At 45.0% G+C, this 24324-nt stretch overlaps 1 protein-coding gene across 13 annotated transcripts in view; it reads left to right on the top strand.

The window, feature by feature from the left end:
- The window catches only part of NCOA3 (nuclear receptor coactivator 3), a 144623-nt gene that overhangs the window by 103404 nt on the left and 16895 nt on the right, over positions 1-24324 (top strand). For 5 of the 13 annotated variants that reach the window (XM_070051719.1, XM_070051721.1, XM_051844946.2 and 2 more), the window contains 15 exons: positions 4464-4568; positions 5327-5499; positions 6240-6340; positions 7788-7962; positions 8745-8933; positions 9127-9228; positions 14807-14947; positions 15177-15324; positions 15988-16379; positions 16841-17703; positions 18458-18593; positions 20060-20254; positions 21338-21592; positions 21687-21813; positions 23011-23182. In XM_070051719.1, coding sequence (XP_069907820.1) covers positions 4474-4568; positions 5327-5499; positions 6240-6340; positions 7788-7962; positions 8745-8933; positions 9127-9228; positions 14807-14947; positions 15177-15324; positions 15988-16379; positions 16841-17703; positions 18458-18593; positions 20060-20254; positions 21338-21592; positions 21687-21813; positions 23011-23182 — 3264 coding nt within the window. In that variant the 5' untranslated portion in view covers positions 4464-4473. Of the gene's footprint in view, positions 1-961; positions 1009-1474; positions 1602-1836; positions 1957-4463; positions 4569-5326; positions 5510-6239; positions 6341-7787; positions 7963-8744; positions 8934-9126; positions 9229-14806; positions 14948-15176; positions 15325-15987; positions 16380-16840; positions 17704-18457; positions 18594-20059; positions 20255-21337; positions 21593-21686; positions 21814-23010; positions 23183-24324 lie in introns of those variants that run through there. The other 8 variants (XM_070051722.1, XM_051844949.2, XM_070051724.1 and 5 more) reach the window with 5 other exon arrangements.

Genomic DNA, 24324 nt, shown 5'->3' with positions numbered 1-24324 from the left:
CCTGGTCTCCCCTGGGGTGCAGGGCCCAAGCACCTGGGCCATCCTCCACTGCACTCCCCGGCCACAGCAGAGGGCTGGCCTGGAAGAGGGGCAACCGGGACAGAATCCGGCGCCCCGACCGGGACTAGAACCCGGTGTGCCGGTGCCGCTAGGCGGAGGATTAGCCTAGTGAGCCGCGGCGCCGGCCCCTCTTAAATATTTTTTAAAGATTTATTTATTTATTTGACTGGAGAATTACAGAGAGGCAGAGACAGAAAAGTCTTCCATCTGCTGGTTCACTCCTCAGATGACCACAACAGCTGGAGCTGAACTGATCCTCAGACAGGAGCCAGGAGCTTCCTCTGGGTCTCCCACGTGGCTGCAGGGGCCCCTTTGGGCCATCTTCCACTGCTTTCCCAGGCCATAGCAGAGAGCTGGATAGGAAGTGGAGCAGCCAGGACTTGAACCAGCACCCATATGGGATGCTGGCACTGCAGATGGCGGCTTTACCCACTATGCCACAGCACTGGTCCCTCTTAAAAATATTTACTAAATTAAGGCCGGCGCCGCAGCTCACTAGGCTAATCCTCCCCCTTGCGGCGCCGGCACACCGGATTCTAGTCCCGGTCAGGGTGCCGGATTCTGTCCCGGTTGCCCTCTTCCAGGCCAGCTCTCTGCTGTGGCCCGGGAGTGCAGTGGAGGATGGCCCAAGTGCTTGGGCCCTGCACCCCATGGGAGACCAGGAGAAGCACCTGGCTCCTGCCATCGGATCAGCGCGGTGTGCCGGCTGCAGCGGCCATTGGAGGGTGAACCAACAGCAAAGGAAGACCTTTCTCTCTGTCTCTCTCTCTCACTATCCACTCTGCCTGTCAAAAAAAAAAAAAATTTTACTAAATTAAAGAGGTTCATCTACATGTTCTGTGCAAGACAAAGGCAACGTTTAACTAAAAATATTTAGTAACCCCCTCTGTTGTTTTTTCAGGTCCTCCCTGTGAAGTTGCACCTCAGTGTGCAAACGTTAACTTAACTGTAAGGCTTTTTTTTTTTTGGTCTGAAGATGTTGAAGATGTGCTTCGGGTACAGTTAGATTTTAAAAATGGAGGCTTTATTAATAGCAAAGAATGAGATTTATAGAAACATTAAATAATCAGACTTGGTTTAAAAATAACCAGTGGTTGTGGGAGATATAAACATGAAGTGAGCAGGCAAATAACCATTGAGTCCCTACTTTCAGTGTTTGCAATGACTGAAGGAACAAACCACGTAAGGGCTACAGTGTTCATAGTTCGTGGGATTCTAATTCTGCAGGATACTAAAAATACCCAAGTGTTGTGGATATTTTGGCACCTAATCTTTCTACATTTCTTATGTATTGATAAGATTCTGGCATGGGAATAGATTTACGACCCAACTCAACATTGCATGATTTTAGGAAAGGTCAGTTGGTACAAACGATAAGCACACTCCTTTTTTTTTTTTTTTTTTTTTTTTTTGACAGGTAGAGTTATAGACTGAGAGAGAGAGAGAGAGAGAGAGACAGAGAGAAAGGTCTTCCCTCTGTTGGTTCACTCCCCAAATGGCTGCAACGGCCGGAGCTGCGCCGATCTGAAGCCAGGAGCCAGGTGATTCCTCCTGGTCTCCCATGTGGGTGCAGGGACCCAAGCACTTGGGCCATCCTCCACTGCCCTTCTGGGCCACAGCAGAGAGCTGGACTGGAAGAGGGGCAACTGGGACAGAACCAGCGCCCATATGAGATGCTGATGCTGCAGGTGGAGGATTAACCAAGTGAGCCACAGTGCCGGACCCAATAATGTTCTTTTTTTTTTTTTTTTTTTTTTTTTAAATTATTTTACAAAGGTAGAGAGAGAGAAAGAGGTCTTTCATCTGCTGGTTCACTCCTCAAATGGCCACAATGGCTGGAGCTGAGCCGATCTGAAGCCAGGAGCCAGGTGCTTCTTCTGGGTCTCCCACTGGATGGTAGGTACCCAAACACTTGAACCATCCTCTGCTGCTTTTCCCAGGCCTTCAGCAGGGAGCTGGATCGGAAGTGGAGCAGCCAGGACTTGAGCCAGTGCTCATGTGGGATGCCCATGTTGCAGGTGGTGGGGTTACCCACTATGCCACAATGCTGACCCGATGATGACTTTTTTCGACATTGAAAATTTTGAAAATATAGATTTCCTGAGATTGTGTAATTCTGTTATGCTTTAAAATCATAATATTGAGTCCTTTTCAGTCAAATTTAAGTTACTTTCTCTTTTTCATTTAAAATCATGTCAAGGGGAAAATACACATTCTTGAGACATTTCAGCCTTTCATCCTTTATGCTTTACTTTCAAAATATAAAATGAATTTCATTGGTATTTAGTGTATACCTAGAACATCTACAAAGACAGTTATATTGTCTAGAACTCCTGATTATTTTCATGTGATTTTTAATTTTTAGAAGTCCATATTTTAAGTGTGATCAGCATCTTTTTTTAATTTTTATGTTTTAATCTTTTTAAAATTTTTTTATTTTAAAAAAATTTTTTAAATTTATTTGACAGGTAGAGTTAGAGACAGAGAGAAAGGTCTTCCTTCCGTTGGTTCACTCCCCAAATGGCCACAACTTCTGGTGCCGCGCCATTCCGAAGCCAGGAGCCAGGTGCTTCTTCCTGGTCTCCCATGCGGGTGCAGGGACCCAAGTGTTTGGGGCATCCTCCACTGCCGTCTTCCTTTCTGGTAGTATTCTGCCACCTAGTGGACATTTATGTTATTTGGACACTGTCTCAGTCACTAAAACTGGTTTACAATGTTTGGACTTTGATTATTGATGTAAAATTCAGTGGTTCTCATTGTCTTGTCCTAAACAAGAGTTTAGTACAGAAAAACGTCTTAGTAAGTAAAGGCTTTGTAGGTGTCTGGAATTACAAGCTACTGTGTGTTAAAGTTGGTTCTCCAGCACCTTCTGTGGTCCCTTTGTCCTGGGGGATCACGTCCGTGTGGGCATTTAGGAATATTTAAGGAAATTAAATGGAGGGGCCGGCACCGTGGCTCTCTTGGTTAATCCTCCACTTGCGGCGCCGACATCCCATATGGGGGCCGGGTTCTAGTCCTGGTTGCTCCTCTTCCAGTCCAGCTCTCTGCTGTGGCCCAGGAGGGCAGTGGAGGATGGCCCAAGTGCTTGGGCCCTGCACCCGCATGGGAGACCAGGAGGAATCACCTGGCTCCTGGCTTTGGATCGGCGCAGCGCCAGCCATGGCGGCCATTTGGGGAGTGAACCAACTGAAGGGAGACCTTTCTCTCTGTCTCTCACTGTCTATGACTCTACCTGTCAAAATTAAAAAAAAAAAAAAAAAAAACCTTAAAAAAATTAAATGGAATCAAGCTGGGACCTCATATTTATAATAAACTGCTCAGTCCTCTTATCAATTCTATGAATTCGCTTTTTTGTTAAAAACTTTAACTGGAATTTATTGAGAATAGTGGCTTTGACTGAATCAACTTTTTTTGTGTGATAACAAAAATGTAAGTAAATAGTGACAAAAAATAAAGTTGGTTCTCAGTAAGAAAAACTAATCTCATTTATCTTTTTCTTCAATAAAACTTTAACCAAAATATACTATTTTTCCATCTGTCAATATCAAAATAATTGTTGCTGTGGATCACTGTCAAAATGTTCCCCCAACCTCAGGAGTTTCATTGTTTTATGTCTACTTTCTAAGAAGAGTTTTACAACGTCATTTACACAGTCTAGGTTTCTTTTGATGTAATAGAAGAAAAAGCTCACTGAGTGATTAATATGAATGGAATGATACAAAGGGAAAGAGTGCTACCAGAAAAGACCTTAAGTAATCTAGACTTTATCACTTACCAGATTACAAGAGAAGATTTATTTGTGCTTTACTTGAGTGTAAATAAAGTTCAGGATTTTGTCAACTCTGAAGACTTGACTGTCTCTTCTTGTTACTGAATATGAGGATGGTGTATTATTCTTTTCGTTTTTTTGACATTTATTTATTTATTTATTTATTTGAAAGAGTTGTAGAGAGAGAGAGGGAGAGACTGAGAGAGAAAAGATCTTCTGTCCACTGGTTCTCTCTCCAAATGGCCACAACAGCCAGGGCTGGGCCAGGCTGAAACCAGGAGCCTGGAACTGTATCCGGGTCTCCCACCTGGGTGGCAGCGCCCAAAGACTTGGCCATCTTCTGCTGCTTTCCCAGGTGTTGTTAGCAGGAATGCTAGATGGGAAGCAGAGCAGCAGGGACTGGAACTCACGCTCAGATTTGGGGTGTGGCTTCAGAGCTAAACATTCTGAGTAATTACAGTGGAATATACTTGGGTAGTTTCAGTATAGCAATTTATGATGAAGTGTTGGGAATTACCTAACAATTTAGAAATCAAAGTAGTACTGAATTACCAGATACGGTCAGTCATGGAACATCTTCATTGAGTCACGAGTATTTTATAATGCTTCTATCTCATTTCTTGCTCTTTCTTAGTTGCTGATGTATGTTCAAGATGAGTGGACTAGGAGAAAGCTCCTTGGATCCTCTGGCCAGTGAATCGCGAAAGCGCAAGCTGCCGTGTGACACCCCGGGACCAGGGTACGTGACTGCTGCGCAGGAGCCTCATGGGCTCCCCTGCCCACTCCTTCCGTGAGAGGACTGCATTGCAGCTTCCAGTGATTTACGGTCTCGGCCTAGACTCTTTTTAGAGGCTTTCAAAATTGCTGATTCAGATAGAAGGTTGAAACTTATGGCAACAGCCTGGTACTCTAAGAATCCACTCCCAGGGTGGAGGAGTTGGGGTGGATGATCCAGGTTATTATAAGAATCTTCAGTGTCCTTAGAGATTATAAGTTCTTATTTTGACTTTGTGACATTTTCTTTTCCTGAATAAAATCAAAGTTTAAAAACCAGAAAGAAACAAAATACTGTTATCTGTGCGGAGCCACTCTGTAGATTTAAATATTTGCAAAGGTCAGTGTCTTTTGAGTTTTAATGTGATAATTGAAAAATAAACATTCCACAGTTAACAGAACTCACCATGAGTAATACGTAGCCATCCCTGTTTTGGTTATACTTTGTTCCATTCTCTCTGCTAGGTAAAGATTATTTATTCCTATTTTCCAGATAAAGGAACTGAGACTAGTTCTGCCCAAGGACACCTACCAAAAAGGTGGAATTGAATTAGGTTTGCGTGAATTTCTCCTGTCACACTGATTCTCCCATGCAGTATTTTGATGGTTTCGGTTGGCTGAGATGAGTTTGTTTCCACATGAAAGTGCTGCTGCTCAGAGAGCTGACTCCTCTCATTGCTGTTTTCTGATGGGAACATCATGGCTTTCTTCCTTTCTTCTTAGTCTTGCCTGCACGGGTGAAAAGTGGAGACGGGAGCAGGAGAGTAAATACATCGAAGAATTGGCGGAACTGATATCTGCAAATCTTAGTGATATTGACACTTTCAATGTCAAACCAGATAAATGTGCGATTTTAAAGGAAACAGTAAGACAGATTCGTCAGATAAAAGAGCAAGGTAATACAAAGTAAGAAATACTCAAGTCTTTTGGGAGAAACTTATTTGTTTATATTTTACCCTTCCCCCCTTTTTAAAAATTTATTTATTTGAAAGAGTTACAGAGAGGAAGAGAGAGAGATATCTTCCATTCACTGCTTCAGAACCCAGATAGCCACAATGGCCAGGGCTTGGCCAGACCAAAGCCAGAAGTCAGGAGCTTTATCCACATCTCATACGTGGGTGGCGGAGGCCCAAACACTTGGGCCGTCTTCCACTGCTTTTCCCCGGTCATTGGTAGGGAGCTTGATCTGAAGTGGAGCAGCCAAGGCTTAAACCAGAGCCCATATGGGTTGCTGGAGTTGCAGGCTCAGCAAGCTGGGCTGCAATGCCAGCCCCTGCATTTGGCCCTTTTGCTACCTTGGTTAGATAGAGCACTAGTGATTGGGTTAGTGCCTGGGAAAGGGTGATGGATTGACCATCTTTGCCCTTTAGGAAACAGATCAGAGTTGGAAGAAGGTCGTTGTTGCTACCCTGTCACATGGTAGTTCCCTTTCGGGAAGCCATGGAATAGTGCATTTAGCTTTCCCGGGTCACTACAAAGTTTAATTTTAACTTAAAACTGTAGCATTATCTCTTACCAGGAAATGTTCTGTATGCATGTATCTGTGTCTTTGTGTCTGATTGATGGACTATCGAAGGTAGATTTAATCTGTAACTAAAAACCTGCTATATTCATACTGTTGTCTCTGTCTTTTCAGGAAAAACTATCTGCAATGATGATGACGTTCAGAAAGCTGACGTGTCTTCTACGGGTCAGGGAGTGATTGACAAAGACGCCTTAGGACCCCTATTACTTCAGGCAAGTGTAGAGATTTTGGCCATCCAGTATTGTGTTGTGCCTTGTTGATACTTTATTTTTTAAATATTTACTTTGAAAGGCAGAGCAATAGAGAGGGAGATACAGAGAGAAAGGTCTTTCATCTGCTGGTTCAGTCTCCCCAAACGGCCATAACAACTAGGGCTGGGCCAGGCTGATGCCAGGTGACTGAATCTCCATCTGGGTCTCCCACATGGGTAGCAGGGGCCCATCCACTTTTTATTTATGTGTTTGAAAGGCAGAGTTTCAGAGAGGCAAAGGCAGAGAGAGAGGTTCCATTCCACTAGTTCACTTCCTAAATGGCGGGAGCTTCTTCCAGGTCTCCCATGCAGGTGCAGGAGCCCAAGGACTTGGGCCATCTTCCACTGCTTTCCCAGGCCATAGCAGAGAGCTGGATAGGAAGTGGAGCAGCCGGGACTAGAACTGGCACCTACATGGGATGCTGGCACTGTGGGCGGCGACTTTACCTGCTGCACCACAGCGCCAGCCCTTTATGCTGTCCTTAGATGCCTTTTTTCCCCTTCAATTTATTTTTATTTTTTATGGTCTTGGTGGTGTTAGCAATGATGTTAGTAAAATGGCAGCTCACCGTTATTTGTCATAGTTTTTATTTTTGTAAAAATTGAGCTGTACACAGTGGTGTTATGTAAAGACCACATTGCTTGAAATTCATGTGATAGTAGTATGCTGATTATATGGCATAATTTTTTAGAGTTGTATTTGTTTTATTTGAAAGGCAGAATTGGGAGGGAGGGAGGGAGAATGAATCTTCCATCCAGTGGCTCACTCCCCATATGGCCACATGTGCCGGACCTGGGCAATGCTGAAGCCAGGAGCTTCATCTGGTCTGCCAAGCACTGGGGCCATCCTCTGCAGTTTTCCCAGACCCAGTAGCAGGGAACTGGTGGGGAGTGGAGCAGCTGGAAATTGCGCTGCCACCCATGTGGAATGGCAGCACTGCAGGCGGCGGTTTAAACCACTCCATCACCCTGCGATAATTCTTGCCAGCTAATTTTTTTCCAAATTCTGTTTATGGTTAAGGCTGCTGTCTTAGTCTAAGGTTGCCATGACAGAGTGCTACAGACGGGGTGGCTGTAACAGCAGAGGAATTTGTTTCTTGCCATTCGGGAGGCTGGAAGTGCAAGATCAAGGTGTCGGCAGAATGGTCTCTCACTGAGCTCTCTCACTGGTTTGTCGCTCGGTGCTACGGCCCTTTCTCTGCGTGTGTGTCCCTGGCATGGCATCTCTCTCTACTTACTAGGATGCCAATCATACTGGACCAGACTCCCACCCTTACAGCCTCTTTTATCCTTAGTTACTTTGAGAGGTCCCACCTTGGGCACAGCCATACTGAGGGCCAGGGTTTCAGCATAGGAAGGCGGGGACTACAGCTGTCACTAACAGCCTGTATTCACGGATCCCTTGGTAGGCATTGGATGGTTTCCTGTTTGTGGTGAATCGAGATGGAAACATTGTGTTTGTGTCAGAAAATGTTACACAATATCTGCAGTATAAGCAGGAGGACCTGGTTAACACAAGTGTCTACAACATCTTACATGAAGAAGATAGAAAGGATTTTCTTAAGAACTTACCAAAATCTACAGGTAGGCTCTTAATGTGTATTTTCTAAATATGTTTAAAATTTTTTTCCTCGATCATTTCTTTAAAAATAGAATGTACCTGTTAGGAAATCACAGATCAAACTTGTATAGAAAGCAAGTATTTAATAGCTACCTGCTTTGTAAATTTATTTGAAAGGCAGAGCCATCTCTATCTCTGTCTCTGTCTCTCTCTCTTGATACATACATATATACATACATATATATATATATATGAGATATCTATGAGATATATATATATATACACACATATATAGAGATATATATATGAGAGAGAGAGATCTTCCATCTGTTGGTTCACTCCCCAGATGGCTGCAACAGCTGAGGCTTGTCCAGGCCAGAGCCAGGAGGCTGGAACTCCATCTGGGTCTCCCACATGCTGCCTTTCCAAGCACCTTAGCAGGGAACTGGATAGGAAGTGGAGCAGCCAGGACTAGAACTGGCATTCATATTGGAAGCTGGCATCACAGCCATGGCTTAACCTGCTGTGCCGCAATGCCAGCTCCAATAGCAAACTCTTCTAACATGGCTTTGGGCAATTGAAAATTTGTTTTTTCATGGGATCAAAATATGGAGTGAGTGAGAAAGTATACAGTGAGATTTCTGTTCAAATTGGAATTATCCAAATGTTTTCTGTATTTCCTCTGTGAAACATTAGTGTCATTATTATGGCAGGCACGGGTAATGAGAAAATGCATCTTGATTCTTGATGAGCATTGACTCACCTACCAGCTTTCTAAAAAGTAATTTCAATCTGTCTTCCAAAGTTAATGGAGTTTCCTGGTCAAATGAGACCCAGAGACAAAAGAGCCACACATTCAATTGCCGTATGTTGATGAAAGCAGCACATGGTCTTCTGGAGGATATAAACACCAGTCCTGAGATGCGCCAGAGATATGAAACAATGCAGTGTTTTGCCCTGTCTCAGCCCCGGGCTATGATGGAGGAGGGAGAAGGTAAGAGCGGTCCCGTGTTTGGAATATTCATGTTCGTGGAATGTTCATACATTGCTCGTGGAATAAACATCAGCCGAACTTGGAGTTGTGTGACTTCCACTGCTGTGACTCTTCTCGTTGGGTTCCGTGTCCTTGCTTGCTTCTTGAACAGAGATGTCCCGAAGTCCTTATCTGGTTGCATTTTTTATCGTAGATTTGCAGTCCTGTATGATCTGTGTGGCACGCCGCATTACCACGGGAGAGAGAGCGTTTCCGTCTAACCCCGAGAGCTTTATCACTAGGCACGATCTTTCAGGTAAAAGCTGTGTGTGTGCGTTCTCATTTTGGAAACGCTTATCAAACTTAACTATGCTACCATGTGTACTACACTATCATGTAAGTGCCTGCACCCACCTCATGAACGCCTTCTGTGTATTTCCTCTGTTTCTTACATAACCCTCCAAGAATTTTACTAAAGCTGTTAGTATTTAAGTGGTTGTATTTGACGCTTAAATTTGTCCACAAATTTAAAGATATTTGACTTTCTCTCTGAATAGCATTTTGCATCAGACTTTAGTATTTTTTATTTAAACCTGTTTATAATAAAGATATACACTTTTGGCCGGCGCCGCGACTCACTTGGCTAATCCTCCGCCTGTGGCGCCGGCACTCCGGGTTCTTGTCCCAGTTGTTCCTCTTCCAGTCCAGCTCTTTGCTCCGGCCTGGGAAAGCAGTAGAAGATGGCCCAAGTCCTTGAGCCCCTGCACCCATGTAGGAGACCGGAAGAAGCTCCTGGCTCCTGGCTTTGGGGAGTGAACCAGCGGATGGAAGAAATCTCTCTCCCCACCTCTGCCTCTGCCTCTTTGTAACTCTGCCTTTCAAATAAATAAGTAAACCTTTTTAAAACTATATATGTATGATTACATTAAATATAATTTATTGGTTGATGTGATTTATTATTAGGTTATAGATATTTGTTTGCAAGGTAGAGTTATAGAGAGGGAGGAGAGACACAGATTTTCCATCTGCTGGTTTACTCCCCAAGTGGCCTCACTGGCAGGAGCCGGGCAAGTCCGAAGCCAGGAGTTTCATCCGGGGTCTCCCACGTGGGTACAGGGGCCCAAGCACTGGGGCCATCCTCTGTTTCTTTCCCGAGATACATTAGCAGAGTGCTGGATTGGAAGAGAAGCAGCTGGCACATGAACTGGCACCTATATGGGATGCCAGTGTTACAGATGGTGGCTTTGCCTGCTATGCCATGACACTGGCCCCAATAAATAAAATGAATCTTTAAAAAAAAAAAGTCAATTCATGGGGTGGGTGTTGTGGTGCAGTGGGTCAAGCTGCCCCAAGATGTCTGCTTTCCCATCAGTGCCAGATTGAGTCCTGGTGGCTCCACTTCTGGGTGGAAGATCCACCTCTCTCACGTTCTGCCTTTCAAGTAGATGAAATGGAACATTTTAACATTTTCTCAAATATTTTCCCTTATCATAAAAATAGTATGTTTATTATTTTTAAATTTTATTTGAGAGACAGAGCACATGTACAGTCCCATTCACTACTTTATTACCCACATGCCGCCAGTAGCCTGGGTCCCAGGGTCGACACCTGGAACTTAATCCAGGTTTCCTATGTCAGTGGCAAGGACAACATCTTACTTGAGCCATTCCTGTTGCCTCCCAAGATCTGTAGTGGCGGGAAGTTGGAGTATGGATCTAGAGCCAGGAATTGAACCTTGGCATTCTGATGTGGGATGTGGGCATCTTAACCACGAGGCCTGATGCCCACCTCGTGACTGTGTTAGTGAGCTTCTCATCGCGATAAGGCACGCTTGGACACAGGCTGCTTACTTACTAGCTTGCAGTTCTGGAGTCCAGAGTTCAAGACTGGGCATCAGAGGCGTCTGTGCCTTCTGGTCAGAACCAGCAGGTGGCAGCACATCACGATGGGAGCCAGCTGCAGAGACTGGAGCGGGCCCCACTGAGGTGTGTTCCTATCCTCTCTGGAGGATTACCCAAGAGTTCTAGGAGTAGGACCTTCCAAGAGCACAGTCTCCTCTCGGTGGCACCACTTGGGGACCAAGCCTTTGACACATGGGCCTTTGGGGGATCTCAAACATGCAAACCATAGCAATTACACAGGTTAGAAATTACTAAATAAGAAGTCTTACTGTTTCTGGTTGACGTAGTTTAAGACTGAGAGCTGTCTTGCCATAATTGTGGCACCTTCTGATTGTGCTCCATTCCATTGTAGTTTGTTGTACTTAACGCTCTGGAGAGAATGTATCCTCTACCCTTCTGCGTTTCATTCAGTGCACATTTTCTGAGCGTCTGTTTTGTGTTTGTCATACGGCTTAAGGCTAAACTCAGGAGGTGGTTTAGGACAGGTCTTTATTCTTTCACAGTGCACAGGTATTTTCTGGAGTGCATTTGTTCTTCCTTGTCATTGTTTCCCCCACTAATAAGATCTTTTACTTATTACCATTAAAAATCTGAATTTTAGGGGCCGGCGCCGTGGCTCAATAGGCTAATCCTCCGCCTGCGGCACCGGCACACCAGGTTCTAGTCCCGGTCGGTTGCCCCTCTTCCAGGCCAGCTCTCTGCCGTGGCTTGGGAGTGCAGTGGAGGATGGCCCAAGTCCTTGGGCCCTGCACCCGCATGGGAGACCAGGAGAAGCACCTGGCTCCTGGCTTCGGATCAGTATGGTGCGCCGGCCGCAGCGCGTTGGCTGCGGCAGCCATTGGAGGGTGAACCAACAGTAAAGGAAGACCTTTCCCTCTGTCTCTCTCACTGTCCACTCTGCCTGTCAAAAAAAAAAAAATAAAAAAAAAATCTGAATTTTAGGGGCTGGTGTTGTGGTGCAGCAGATTAAACCCCTGTCTGCAATGCCAGCATCCCATATAATCTCTGGTTTGAGTCCTGATTACTTCCTGTCTAGCTCCCAGCTGATGTGCCTGGGAAAGCAGTGGAAGATAGTCCAAGTACTCGGGTCCCTGCCACCCTGGCGGGAGACGCAGATGGAGTTCCAGGCTCATGGCTTTGGCTTGGACCAGTCCTGGCGGTTGTGGCCATTTGGGAAGTGAACCAGCAGATGGAAGATCTCTCTGCCTCTCTTTTCTCTCTGTAACTCTGCCTTTCAAATAAATAAATCTTTTAAAGTCTGAATTTTAAATAGATTCTTAAACTGATGGCTTATCAATTGGCTTATTCCACATCTGTTCCTTTCTCATTCTTAGTAGCTTTTTTAGAGCTATTTTTAGAAAATTAAGGAAGCTCTGTGAATTTTCCCAGTCCAAACTTGGCTGTAGTGATCATATGAGGGTACTTCAGAAAGTTTATGGAAAAATTAATTTAAAACATAGATTTGTTTTGGAGCAAAAAAATTTTTGGAATCCATGAATACATTTTTCATAGCATATATTTTCCATGAACTTTCCAAAGACCCCTTGTATTATAGAGGATAAATGGATTGGCAGACCTATTTTATGTCTTTTCCAATTTTCTTGAGTCAGTTCGTCTACCACTTCTTTCAGGGTAGTTGTACATCTTGGGTCATGATTTCCGTTATCTTTGGGATTTGCTGTGGTATGAGATTGCCTGGATCTGAGTACGCATTTTTAGTGAAGCCTTTTGTGGTATAAGACCACAACATGAGGTTCAGTCCTCGTCTGCCATTTTGACTGTGGAGCACATTTTGCTGTGGACAGAATCCATACCATGGACATTGGTCATATAGCTTTTGCCCTGGACATCCTCAGTAATTGGTTTGAATTTTCTAAATCCAACTTTTTTCATTCTGCAGATTAGCAAGACTCACTTTAAAACATAAAACTTTTGAGGCTATGAAATATAATTTTGGTTCCTTGAGTGTTACTAATATTTCTCTTTTAAAAAAAGATTTATTGGGGCTGCCACAATGATATAGTGAGTTAAGCCATTTCTTGCCCTGCCATCATCCCATATTGGCACTGATTCGAGTTCTGGCTGCTCCACTTCTGATCCAACTCCCTGCAGATGGCCTGGAAAAGCCATACCCACGTGGGAGGCCTGGAAGAAACTCTTGGCTCTTGGCTTTGGATCAGCTTAGCTCTGGCCATTGTGGCCATCTCTCCTTCTCTGTCTGAAGCTTTGCCTCTCAAATAAACTTTTTTTTTTTTTTTAAGATTTATTTAGCTCTTTATTTATTTGAAAGAGTATCAGAGAGAGAGAGAGAGAGAGAGAGAGAGAGAGAGAGAGAGAGAGATCTCCGTCCACTGACTCACTCCCCAAATGGCCTCAACAGCCAGAACTTGGTCAGGCCAAAGTCAGGAGCCTAGAACTCTATTCTGGTCTTCTACATGGAGTGGCAGGGCCCAAGCACTTGAGCCGTCGTCTGCTGCTTTTCCAGGTGCATTAGCAGAGAGCTGGGTTGGAAGTGGGGAAGCAGAGCGGCCTGGACTTGAACTGGCGCTCCAGTGTGGAATGTCGGTGTCTCGAGCAGCAGCTTACCCTGGTGCTGCACAGCACTGGTCCCCAGTATTTCTTACATTGAATACAGCTGGTGCATACCAGTCTTCCCTGGGAAACAGATGGCGCGGTTTTTAGGGGGCTCCCTTTCTGCTCTGTTTTGTGAAGTGCTTGTTCTTGCCAGTCTCCCTGGTGCTGTTAAGAGCAAAAAGACTCAGTCTTTAAGGACCACCTTCATCTATTTCATAGCGCTTTTCAGTATGTAAATTTGGCTTCTCCAGTATGTTTGATGTTAAACAGAAGTTGTCAGAAACTTGTAAGAAGTGTGGAAATGGGTATTTGATTAACTCTCTTAGTTTAGATTTTAAGTGTACAAAGATGAGGGACTTTTCGGATGGAAAAATGGCTTCTGTCTTTCAGTGTTTTCTCTTCCTTCCTGGTTGCAGGCAGAGTTTTATCAGACCAGCAGTTTTATGGGTAGGTTTATTGCTGGGTGACAGCAAACCTCAATTGTCTGGACTTGTTATGAGCATCCAGGGAGGAGGAGCTGTGTGAGTCGCTCATGTTTCACACAGCATCTGAGAGCCCTGTTCCTGTGTGCTCATGCGTCACTGTGACACCGAGTGGGGCTCTCCCCACATGGACCATTGGGTGTCCTACAGTTTAAGCTCCTGTCAGATCCTGAGGGCTAACAGCTCAGTTCTACAAAGCTGCCCACATTTCAGATGCCAGTTGTAGGCAGCTTTCCTACGTCTGTTTGACCCCCTCTCAGGTCTGATAATTTGCAGGAATGGCTCAAGAAATCAAACAGTGCTTATGTTTAATGATTCATTGTAAAAGATACAACCCAGGAACAGCCAGGTGGAAGAGATGTGTAGAACCAAGTATTGATGAGCAGAGTGAAGATGGGGGCCAAGAGCTTCAGTCCCGCCTCCAGGCGTGCAGCCCATCCAGCGCCTTGATGTCTGTTCATCAGCCTGGAAGCGCATGAGATCTTTTATTCAAAGGTTTTTCTAAAGCTTAATCTCCAGCAAAACCTCCTCCCCCATTTCCTGGAGGTCAGTGGGTGGTGCCGCAAGTTCTCATCCTCTAATCATTGCTCTTTTAGTGATTATTGGCCCCGCCCACTGTCCTGGCCTTCCAGAGTCTGCCACCCCAGGTCACTTCTCTGGAATAAACCCAGCTGGATCAAAGGAGCTGAGCTGGTAAAGGACACAGGACACTGTTGTCACATAGGAAATTCCAAGACTTTAGAAATTCTGTGCCAGGAACCTGGACAAAGACCAAATAATGTGTATTCTGTGGACTTTGTCCCTAATAAGAAAAGCTCTGGATGTAACAAATTTGGAGCAGAGGAGGTAGAGCAAAGATGTAATGTCTTTTACTCCACACTGCTAAGCCAGTGAGTACTTCTGGGTTGGGTTTAAATCTTTGTTTTCTGTTGAATAGGAAAGGTTGTCAACATAGACACAAATTCTCTGAGATCCTCCATGAGGCCTGGCTTTGAAGATACCATCCGAAGGTGTATCCAGAGGTTTTTTAGCCTTAATGATGGTCAGCCAGGGACCCAGAAGCGTCACTATCAAGAAGGTACAGATATTTGAATTGATTCGTCGCTGTCTTGGGTGTGCTATAAAACACTAACTATACATGTGACTGCCATAGTGTGTATGCGTGTCTGTGTGTGTGTATGTGTGTGTGTGTTGGGGGATTGTTCTTGAGCACACTTTTGCTCATGCATAGTTTTGCAAGTCCAGTCTCCTTACATATGTTTATTTTGCTGCTTGTCATGACTAATGCTGGAATATTTTCCCCAAAGCGTATATACATGGCCATGCAGAAACCCCAGTGTATCGGTTTTCCCTGGCTGATGGCACTATAGTGACAGCACAGACAAAGAGCAAACTCTTCCGGAATCCTGTAACAAATGACCGGCATGGCTTTGTGTCAACTCACTTTCTTCAGAGGTAATGATATGTTCTGATGTATTCTTGGACTAAATGCAACAGTGTTTTCAAGATGTGTCAATGTTAAGGTTGGGTTAGGTGAAGTGCATTTAGATGCCTAAATTAAGGTATGTTTTCTTTAAGGTTATATTTTTATGTGAAAGGAAGTATTCATTAAATAATTACTTGCTAGGAAAGCTTGTGGATAAAAGAGCATATAAAATCTGATTACATCTGTTCCCTTTCATTTCGAATGATGTATTGTATTGCTTTTAGAAACTGAATTTGAAATTTGAAAGTATGCTTTAAGAACAAAAGATTCTTGCTATTGGTATTGCTAATGGTAAATGGGCGGTGCCTGAAGGGAAGATATCCACCTGTTCGTTTTCCTGAGTAATTTGCAAGTTCCTCCAGGTTAACTCCTGTGGCAACTCCAGTAGAGCCCAGCTGTGATTCCGGTTAACAGTGCTGTAGTGTGGTATTCATGCTTATTGTAAAGTGCGTTACTAGGTTAATAACTGATCAGTGCCTAAATTGAATTTATCACTAGGTGTTGGAATAGCATTGAAGAAGTTAAACTCCTAGGCAGTTACTCCATCTTTTTTTTAAAAAAGAAAAGTCTGTTTCAGGGCTTCAGTGAATACCTGTATTTGTAGTGAATGTTTGCTGTTTGTTTCTTTGCAGAGAACAGAATGGGTATAGACCAAACACAAACTCTGTTGGACAAGGCATTAGGCCTCCTGCACCTGCGTGTAACAGTTCTGTGGGTGGCATGAACATGTCACCAAACCAAGGCTTACAGATGCTGAGCAGCAGGGCCTATGGTTTGGCAGACCCCAGCCCCACAGGGCAGATGAGTGGAGCCAGGTATGGGGGTTCCAGTAACATAACCTCACTGACGCCTGGGCCAAGCATGCAGTCGCCATCTTCGTACCAGAGCAGCAGCTATGGGCTCAGCGTGAGCAGCCCCCCCCACGGGAGTCCTGGTCTGGGCCCCAGCCAGCAGAGCATCATGATTTCTCCTCGTAACCGCGGTAGTCCAAAGATGGCGTCACATCAGTTTTCTCCTGTTGCAGGTATTCATGTGGGCGCTTCCTTTTCTTTATTTTTTAAAGTTATTTAAATTTTTATTTATTTGAGAACAGAGACAGAACTCCTGTCTGCTGGTTCATTCCCCAAATGCCTATAACAGCCAGGATTGTGCCAGGGCCAGAGCTGGGAACTATATCCAGGTCCCCCATGAGTCGGACCCCTCTCCTTTAGCCATCACCGGCTGCTCCCAGGGCCATGTTAGCAGAAACGTGAAGTCAGGAGCCAGAATCGGGGATTGAGCCGGAACACTTCCAATGCAGCACTTGCACATCTTAAGTACTGGGCCAAATGCTGCCCCTGCTTTTTGTTTTTAAGTGGCTTCTTTTCTTTCTGTCATCACTGTAACTCTTGTAAAGTGAATTTATCTTATAGTAGGAACTTTGAGGAATTAAGTGGTATTTTGTTAGTCTGATAGCTTCTTTCCCCAACTTCTCTCCAAATCCAGGGGTGCACTCTCCCATGGGATCTGCCAGCAGCAGCGGGAGCCACAGCTTTTCCAGCAGCTCTCTCAGTGCCCTGCAAGCCATCAGCGAGGGCGTGGGGACTTCTCTCTTATCCACTCTGTCTTCACCAGGCCCCAAATTAGACAACTCTCCAAATATGAATATAGCCCAGCCAAGTAAAGGGAGCAGTCAGGATTCCAAAAGTCCCTTAGGCTTCTTTTGTGAGCAGAACCCAGTGGAGAGTTCAATCTGCCAGTCAAACAGTAGAGATCACCTCGGTGACAAAGAGGGTAAGGAGGGTGGTGCTGAGGGGCCAGAGAGTCAGCGGGGCCCTTTGGAGAGCAAAGGCCACAAGAAACTACTGCAGCTGCTCACCTGTTCTTCTGACGACCGCGGCCACTCCTCCCTGACCAACTCCCCGCTCGACTCCAGTTGTAAAGACTCCTCCATTAGCGTCACCAGCCCCTCTGGAGTCTCATCCTCGACCCCGGGGGGCGTGTCCTCCACCTCCAACATGCACGGGTCACTGCTGCAGGAGAAGCACCGGATTTTGCACAAGTTGCTGCAGAATGGGAACTCGCCAGCCGAAGTCGCCAAGATTACTGCCGAGGCCACCGGGAAGGACACCAGCAGCGCGGCGTCCTGCGGGGAGGGGAGTGTCAAGCAGGAGCAGCTGAGTCCCAAGAAGAAGGAGAACAACGCGCTCCTCAGGTACCTGCTGGACAGGGATGACCCCAGCGACGCGCTCGCCAAAGAGCTGCAGCCCCACCTAGTGGAAAGCAAAGGGAACCCGTGCAGCACTTCCTCCACTCCCAGCTCGAGTCAGGAGAAGGAATCGAAAGTCAAGACGGAAACGAGTGAAGAGGTAATCTGTCTGTCCTCCGCGCCGCCTAGTCACCGTGTCTCGGCCTTTCATTTCTGTAGTAGGGAGACAGTAAAAGACAGTTCTTTTATTTCAGGTTTAGTTAGTGGAAATGATTCTTGCTTTTGTTCTGTCATTGTTTTGGGCCCCAGTAAAGTTACTGTGCTGCATTTTAGAAATATCAAATGTATATGTTTTAAAATGTAAATATAACTTTTTTTGTGGTCAGTTTGAAGATTTCTCATGGAGATGTTTTTGGTTGGAATGAACAGTTTGGGTCATTAAGGGCATGGTAGAAATTATCAGGAAAAAACTTTAGATTTGAACAACGTAATTTTTATTGTTACCCAATAATTAACTTTCTTGCATACAGTCCCATTCTATGTAATCATTTCCCAAATCCCACTTGAGGAACACCAGAAGGTGGTAATATATACCTGTGAACACATGAAAGGCTTGGGTGGTCTTACAGTTAGGATGTGGGCTTAAATTTGTTTAACCTGGTGGTGTATACCAAATTTATGGACCAAAGCTCTTTTGGGATTGCTCCCAAATCCAGTGATCTGTCTCAGTGCTTGAAGCTGTCATAATGAGCAGGAATAGGGATAGGGGTTCATGTAAACCAGCTCTAAAGTTGGGCATTATTATTTCAGGGAACTCGTGTTAGCTTGTTCCCGTTTCCTGTATCCTGATGAGTGTGTTTGTATTTGTGTATCTAGTGATGCCTGCAGGTTAATTTTTAAAGTTTTGTTTTCAGGGATCTGGAGAGCTGGATAATCTGGATGCTATTCTTGGTGATCTAACTAGTTCTGACTTCTACAACAATTCTATATCCACAAATGGCAGTCATCCAGGGACTAAGCAACAGATGTTTCAAGGAACGAATTCTTTGGGTAAGAAAGAACCAACAGGTTGGTGTTTGCTGTCTGAAACTTTGCTGCACACTTGTGCACTGTAACACGAAGGCGGGCGTGACTAACGTAACTGCACAACAAACTCTGCCTCTCAGTTTCTTATGCCAGTCTTTAATGTGTGCGATTTAAAAACCTTTGGTTTCCTGTTTTAAATTCCCATTTCTAATTAATATGTCAGTATGTCCATCTTTGATTATTCTAGATGAGTAGTAGGTGTTGGGGTGTTAGGACATATATTTTTCTTAGCCACAGAGAATTGGATTAAAAAGCAACTCAAACTATAGGTTAAAACTTGTTCTTTGGGGGCCGGCATTGTGGCATGACAGGTTAAGCTGCCTGTGACACTGACCTCCCATGTGGGTGCCAATTCGAGTCCAGGCTGTTCCACTTCCAATCCAGTTTCCAGCTAATGTGCCTGGGAAACAGCAGAGTTTGACCCGAGTACTTGGACAAGAGCACTCAGAAGAGGCTCTTGGCTTCTGGCTCCTGGCTTCTGCTTGGCCTAGTCCAGCCAAGGTGGCCATTTGGAGAGCTGACCCATGGATGGGACTCTAACCAACACTCCACTGTGGGATACCAGTCTCACAAGAGGCAATCTAGGGACCAGCACTGTGGGGTAGCAGGTAAAAGCCGCCACCTGCAATGCTGGCATCCTATATGGGCACTGGTTCGAGTCCTGGCTGTTCCACTTCTGATCCAGCTCTCTGCTATGGCTTGGGAAAGCAGTGGAGGATGGCCCGAGTCCTTGGGCCCCTGCACCCACTTGGGAGACCTGGAAGAGGCTCGAGGCTCCTGGCTTCAGATCGGCCCAGCTCCAGCTATTGTGGCCATTAGAGGAGTGAACCAGTGGATGGAAGATCTCTGTCTCTCTCTGTGCCTCTCCTTCTCTCACTGTGTAACTCTTTCAAATAAATAAATACATCTTTAAAAAAAAAAAAAAAAAGAGGCAATCTAATGTGCTGAAGCACATGTCAGCCCCTATTTATTTAATTAAAAAACATTTTTTTTTTTGAATTTTTATCCTCTTGAAAGACAGAGCAGCAACAGATAATCCATCTGCTGGTTCACTCCCCAAAGGCCCACAACAACCAGGGTTGGGCCAGCCTGAAGCGAGCAAACAGGAACTCCATCTGTGCCTCCCACATTGGTGGCAGGTGCCCAAAACTTAGACTGTTGTTGGTGGCTGCCAGGCACATAAGCAGGAAGCTGGATTGGAAGTGGAGCAGCTCTGACTTGAACTTGTGCTCTAGTATGGGTTGCAGACTTGTTAACCGCTTCATGGTACCCGCTCCTTAGTGTTCGTTTGTAAAGGAAGGTAGTGTTTGTTTTCATGAGAGGGAGGCGCTCTTGGTTGGAGAGTTTTAATGTTTATGTCTTGTGCTCGATTTTTTTGTGTGTCATCAGGGGATATCTGTGTACACGTGTTGTGCCTCTGTTTTTCTCAGGTTTGAGAAGCCCACCGTCTGTGCAGTCCATTCGTCCTCCGTACGGCCGAGCGGCGTCTCTAGACAGCCCTGTTTCTGCTGGCTCAAGTCCTCCAGTGAAGAACATCAGTGCTTTTCCCATGTTACCAAAGCAGCCTATGTTGGGTGGGAACCCCAGAGTGATGGATACCCATGAAAGTTATGGCTCAAATACGGGTATGTTATTTCTAGTTAGTATCTGGGATCAAAAGTTTCTTTTTGGCAAAGAAAATTTAAGACACTTAAAATTGTTTAAATAATTGGGACTCAGTAAGTCTTTTCTTTTTCCTTGTCCTTGTCCTTGTCCTTTTCCAGATTTACTTATGGGGCTGGCGCAGTGGTGCACTAGGTTAATCCTCCGCCTGCGGCGCCAGCATCCCATATGGGTGCCGGGTTCTAGCCCTGGATGCTCCTTTTCCAGTCCAGCTCTCTGCCGTGGCCTGGGAAGGCAGTGGAGGATGGCCCAAGTGCTTGGGCGCCGCACCTGCGTGGGAGACCAGGAAAGAAGCTCCTGGCTCCTGGCTTCAGATTGACTCAGTTCCGGCCGTAGCGGCCATTTGGGGAGTGAACCAATGAAGGGAAGACCTTTCTCTGTCTCTCTCTCACTGTCTGTAACTCTGTTAAATAAATAAATAAAAATCTTTTTTTAAAAAGATTTACTTATTTATTTGAAAGGCAGAGTTACACAGGGGCAGAGAGAGAGAGAAAGGTCTTCCATCTATTGGTTCACTCCCCAAATGGCTGCAATGGCTGGAGCTGAGCCGATCTGAAGCCAGGAGCTTCTTTTAGGTCTCCCGTGTGGGTGCAGGGGCCCAAGCACTTGAACCATCTTCTACTTTCCCAGGCCACGGCAGGGGGCTGGATCGGAAGTGGAGCAGCCAGACTTGAACCAGCGCCCAAATGGGATGCTGGCACCACAGGCAGCAGCTTTACCTGCCACACCACAGCGCCAGCCCCCAGCTTTCATGTTTAAAATTTTAACTGATAAATAAAAATCATACATATTTATTGGGTACCAGGTTTAACATGAGCATTCTTTCATGCGTGTCCATTTACTCTATGCTTTGGTTGTTTAAACTGTTGGGAGTCTTATTCTGTGTTGGACACGTGAGAATAGTAACCTATCAGCACTGTGCAGAGTTGGCCATCCCAGAATACTTTTTTTTGTCAAGGTTGATGAATGTTATGACCGCACTGGTATGATACAAGGAAGAGTTCATTATAATATGGGGAAGACCTAATTATTTCTGCCTGTTTTAGGTGGACCAAACAGAAATGTGCCTGTGAATCAGACTCCTTCTTCAGGAGACTGGGGCGTGCCGAGCTCAAAGGCTGCCAGAATGGAGCCTATGAGCTCCAGCCCCATGGGAAGAGCAGCAGATTACAACGCGTCTTTGCCCAGACCTGCCCTGGGGGGCTCTGTGCCCTCCTTGCCTCTGCGGTCCGACAGCATCCCGGGCGCGAGACCCATGTTGCAGCAGCAGCAGCAGCCCCAGCAGCAGATGGTTCAAATGAGTAAGTGTCCCTGTCACTAAAAAAGGACACTGGGTATTTTAGGGTAGTTTCTGATATTGGCTTATTCAGAAATTTGTGGTTTTTCCTCCCCCAGGGCCTAGTGAGATTCCCATGGGAATGGGGGTCAATCCCTATGGCCAAGCAGCACCGCCTAACCAGTCAGGTTCCTGGCCAGATGGCATGCTGTCCATGGAACAGGGCCCGCATACCACTCAAAATAGGTGAGGCTTTGTTTTTGACTTCTGCCTAAAATGTTTAGTGTTGGATTATCTAGAAAAAGAGTGTGAGCATAGTAACGAATCTGAAAGAGAATGGGAAGATCCTCTGTAACTGAGATACGTGGCTGCTGCGGGGCACTACTTCAAATAGTGAGGAGCAGTGAGGCCGAGGCAAAGCAGTTGGCTCCTGTCAGGGGGAGGAGAGAGCTGCGTCGCAGCCATCAGGGTTAGGGTTAGGGTCAGGGTCAGGGTCAGGCCTCAGAGCCGGTCCTGGATGCTTATCTTCCAGAATTCTCTGGGAGGGGCATTAGTGTCCATGTGACAAGATGGATGCCTGCCCCAGGGATTGTATAAATGGTGCCTTAGCTTTCTGGAAAATTGATTTTTATGGATTGACTAATTCTTTTCTAAAATTGTTTACCTTCACCATCATCACTGAAATGTTTAAACTGTAGTACCCTTGTAAATTCTGTGAAAAAGTGTAGGTTCAGTCTGTATCTGATGTAGCTTAGTAACTTATTTGCATGTAAGAGATTATTATTGTCAGTGTTAACTGTGACTCAAATTCTACAGTAAATAAAAAACATGAACCAATTTATGCAGTAATTAGTACTATAACTTCATGAGCTTATTAACTTGAATGTTTCTCTGTGCAGTGGTGCACAAATAGTTTCAAATTCACACTTCTGTGTGTTGGAGAACTGGCGCTTTGTTGTGGGTGTGTGGACTTGTATTATGCTTGTGAGAGTCGTGTGGGTCAGGTAGAACAAAGCTATGTTGACAGTTGTGTAGCTGCAGTCAGTATATAATATAATAATTCAGTATATCTGTCCTTTCTTCTTTTGTTGCCTTACCAAATTTTCAAGTATCATAATTACTACCATTTCTATTCTTGTTTTGAAAATAGCACCCTCCCCAGTCTCTTCTGTTCTCCAAAAGCCTAAGGTCTGATGATCCTTTTTGGTAGCAGAATATGGTTGGAGCTATGTGTGGTATTCTAAGATGACCTGGTGAAGTTTTAAAACTGTAGGTCTTAAGTTTAAACTGCCGTATGTTGTTCGCTATCACATGGTTTACTATTTAGTCATGTGAGGTATTATTGTTCATTCAAAATAGTACACATGGATACTATGATCTAATGTCTTTTTTAAGAAAGAAAAGAAAAAGTACTATTGAAATTGATTGCAAGTCACTCTGTAGGCCCCTTCTTCGGAATTCCCTGGATGATCTCCTCGGACCACCTTCTAACCTGGAGGGCCAGAGTGATGAGAGAGCACTGCTGGACCAGCTGCACACTCTGCTGAGCAACACAGATGCCACAGGCCTGGAGGAGATTGACCGAGCCCTGGGCATCCCTGAACTTGTGAGTCAGGTAGGCTGCATTCACAGAGAAGCAGGAGTGTGTGTGCACCGCGCACAGAGCCATGTGGAATGCCTGTGTGTGTGTTTCCTACTCGTGTTACATCACTGCATTCATAGCGTCAAGTTTAGAAAACAGACTTTTTGACTGTGATGTTACTTCCAGCGAGCAGCCTACTGTTCTGTAAAGATGTTATACTCTAGTCGAGCACAGAAATGTTTAGTGAAACTGCCGTATAATTTAGAAAGTCCTGCTTTTTGTGACGAGTTCTTGTTTTCATAGCTACCTTTGCTACCTGGCCAACCATTATGCCCTCTGTACATTGTTTATTATCTTAAACCAAATCTGAATGCAATACCATTGTCTCCAGTTTTATGAGGGGCCACACCACTCACAAATCTGTATTTTTGAAGTAGATGCATTCAGTAGATGTGTATCTGAAACAGATGCACTTACATGTGTGCTTATAGTTTTGGATGGGGATTTTATTTTATTTGCTAGAGGAGTCTATATTTGTTCCTTTGTTCATAAATACTTGTCTTCTGTGTGACGTCAGGCTGAGGGGTCAGTAGTAAGCAAAGTCGTTCTTGCTTGCGAAGCTCACATTCGATAAGCACAGCAGACACCAGGCAGGGAGCCGCGTGCCAGTCTGTGGTGTAACAGAAGTGGCAGGAGAGGCGTCTGGTGCTTGGAGGCTGCGTCTTAGGAGGACCTGTTCTTTGGGTAGGGGCAGGGCTGAGTAGATTATAAAAATTTTCTTTAAAAAGATGTTTGAGTTGGGATTTGAAGGATGACGGTTGTCTAATGTATTGCAAATTAGTTTTCTTTCTTTTTAGTGGGGATTGCTTTCAGTTTTGTTTTTTAGTTTAAAAAGTTCTTTGTTTTCAACTCCAGGGGAATGAGATAAAGAATAAGTGAGGGCTCACTTGAGTGGCCAGGAAAGCTCTTTTGGGGCTGACACATGAAGGACAGAATGAGTCAGCCACGCAGGGAGCTTGGGGAGCGCATCCCAGAAGAGCAAACTCAAAAGTCCTTAGGCGGTAGAGCTTAGGGATTCTACAAAGTGAGTATCAGCAGAGCAAGGGTAAGTGATGTTAAACGATGTTAGAGAAGTCAGTAGAGGCCCAGATCCACAAAGCCATCATTTTAAGTTT

The sequence above is a fragment of the Oryctolagus cuniculus genome, chromosome 11 (genome assembly GCF_964237555.1).
Source record: "Oryctolagus cuniculus chromosome 11, mOryCun1.1, whole genome shotgun sequence".
Lineage (NCBI taxonomy): Eukaryota > Metazoa > Chordata > Mammalia > Lagomorpha > Leporidae > Oryctolagus > Oryctolagus cuniculus.
The sequence above is the reverse complement of the archived record's forward strand: the minus strand, read 5'-3'. Positions and strand labels throughout refer to the sequence as shown.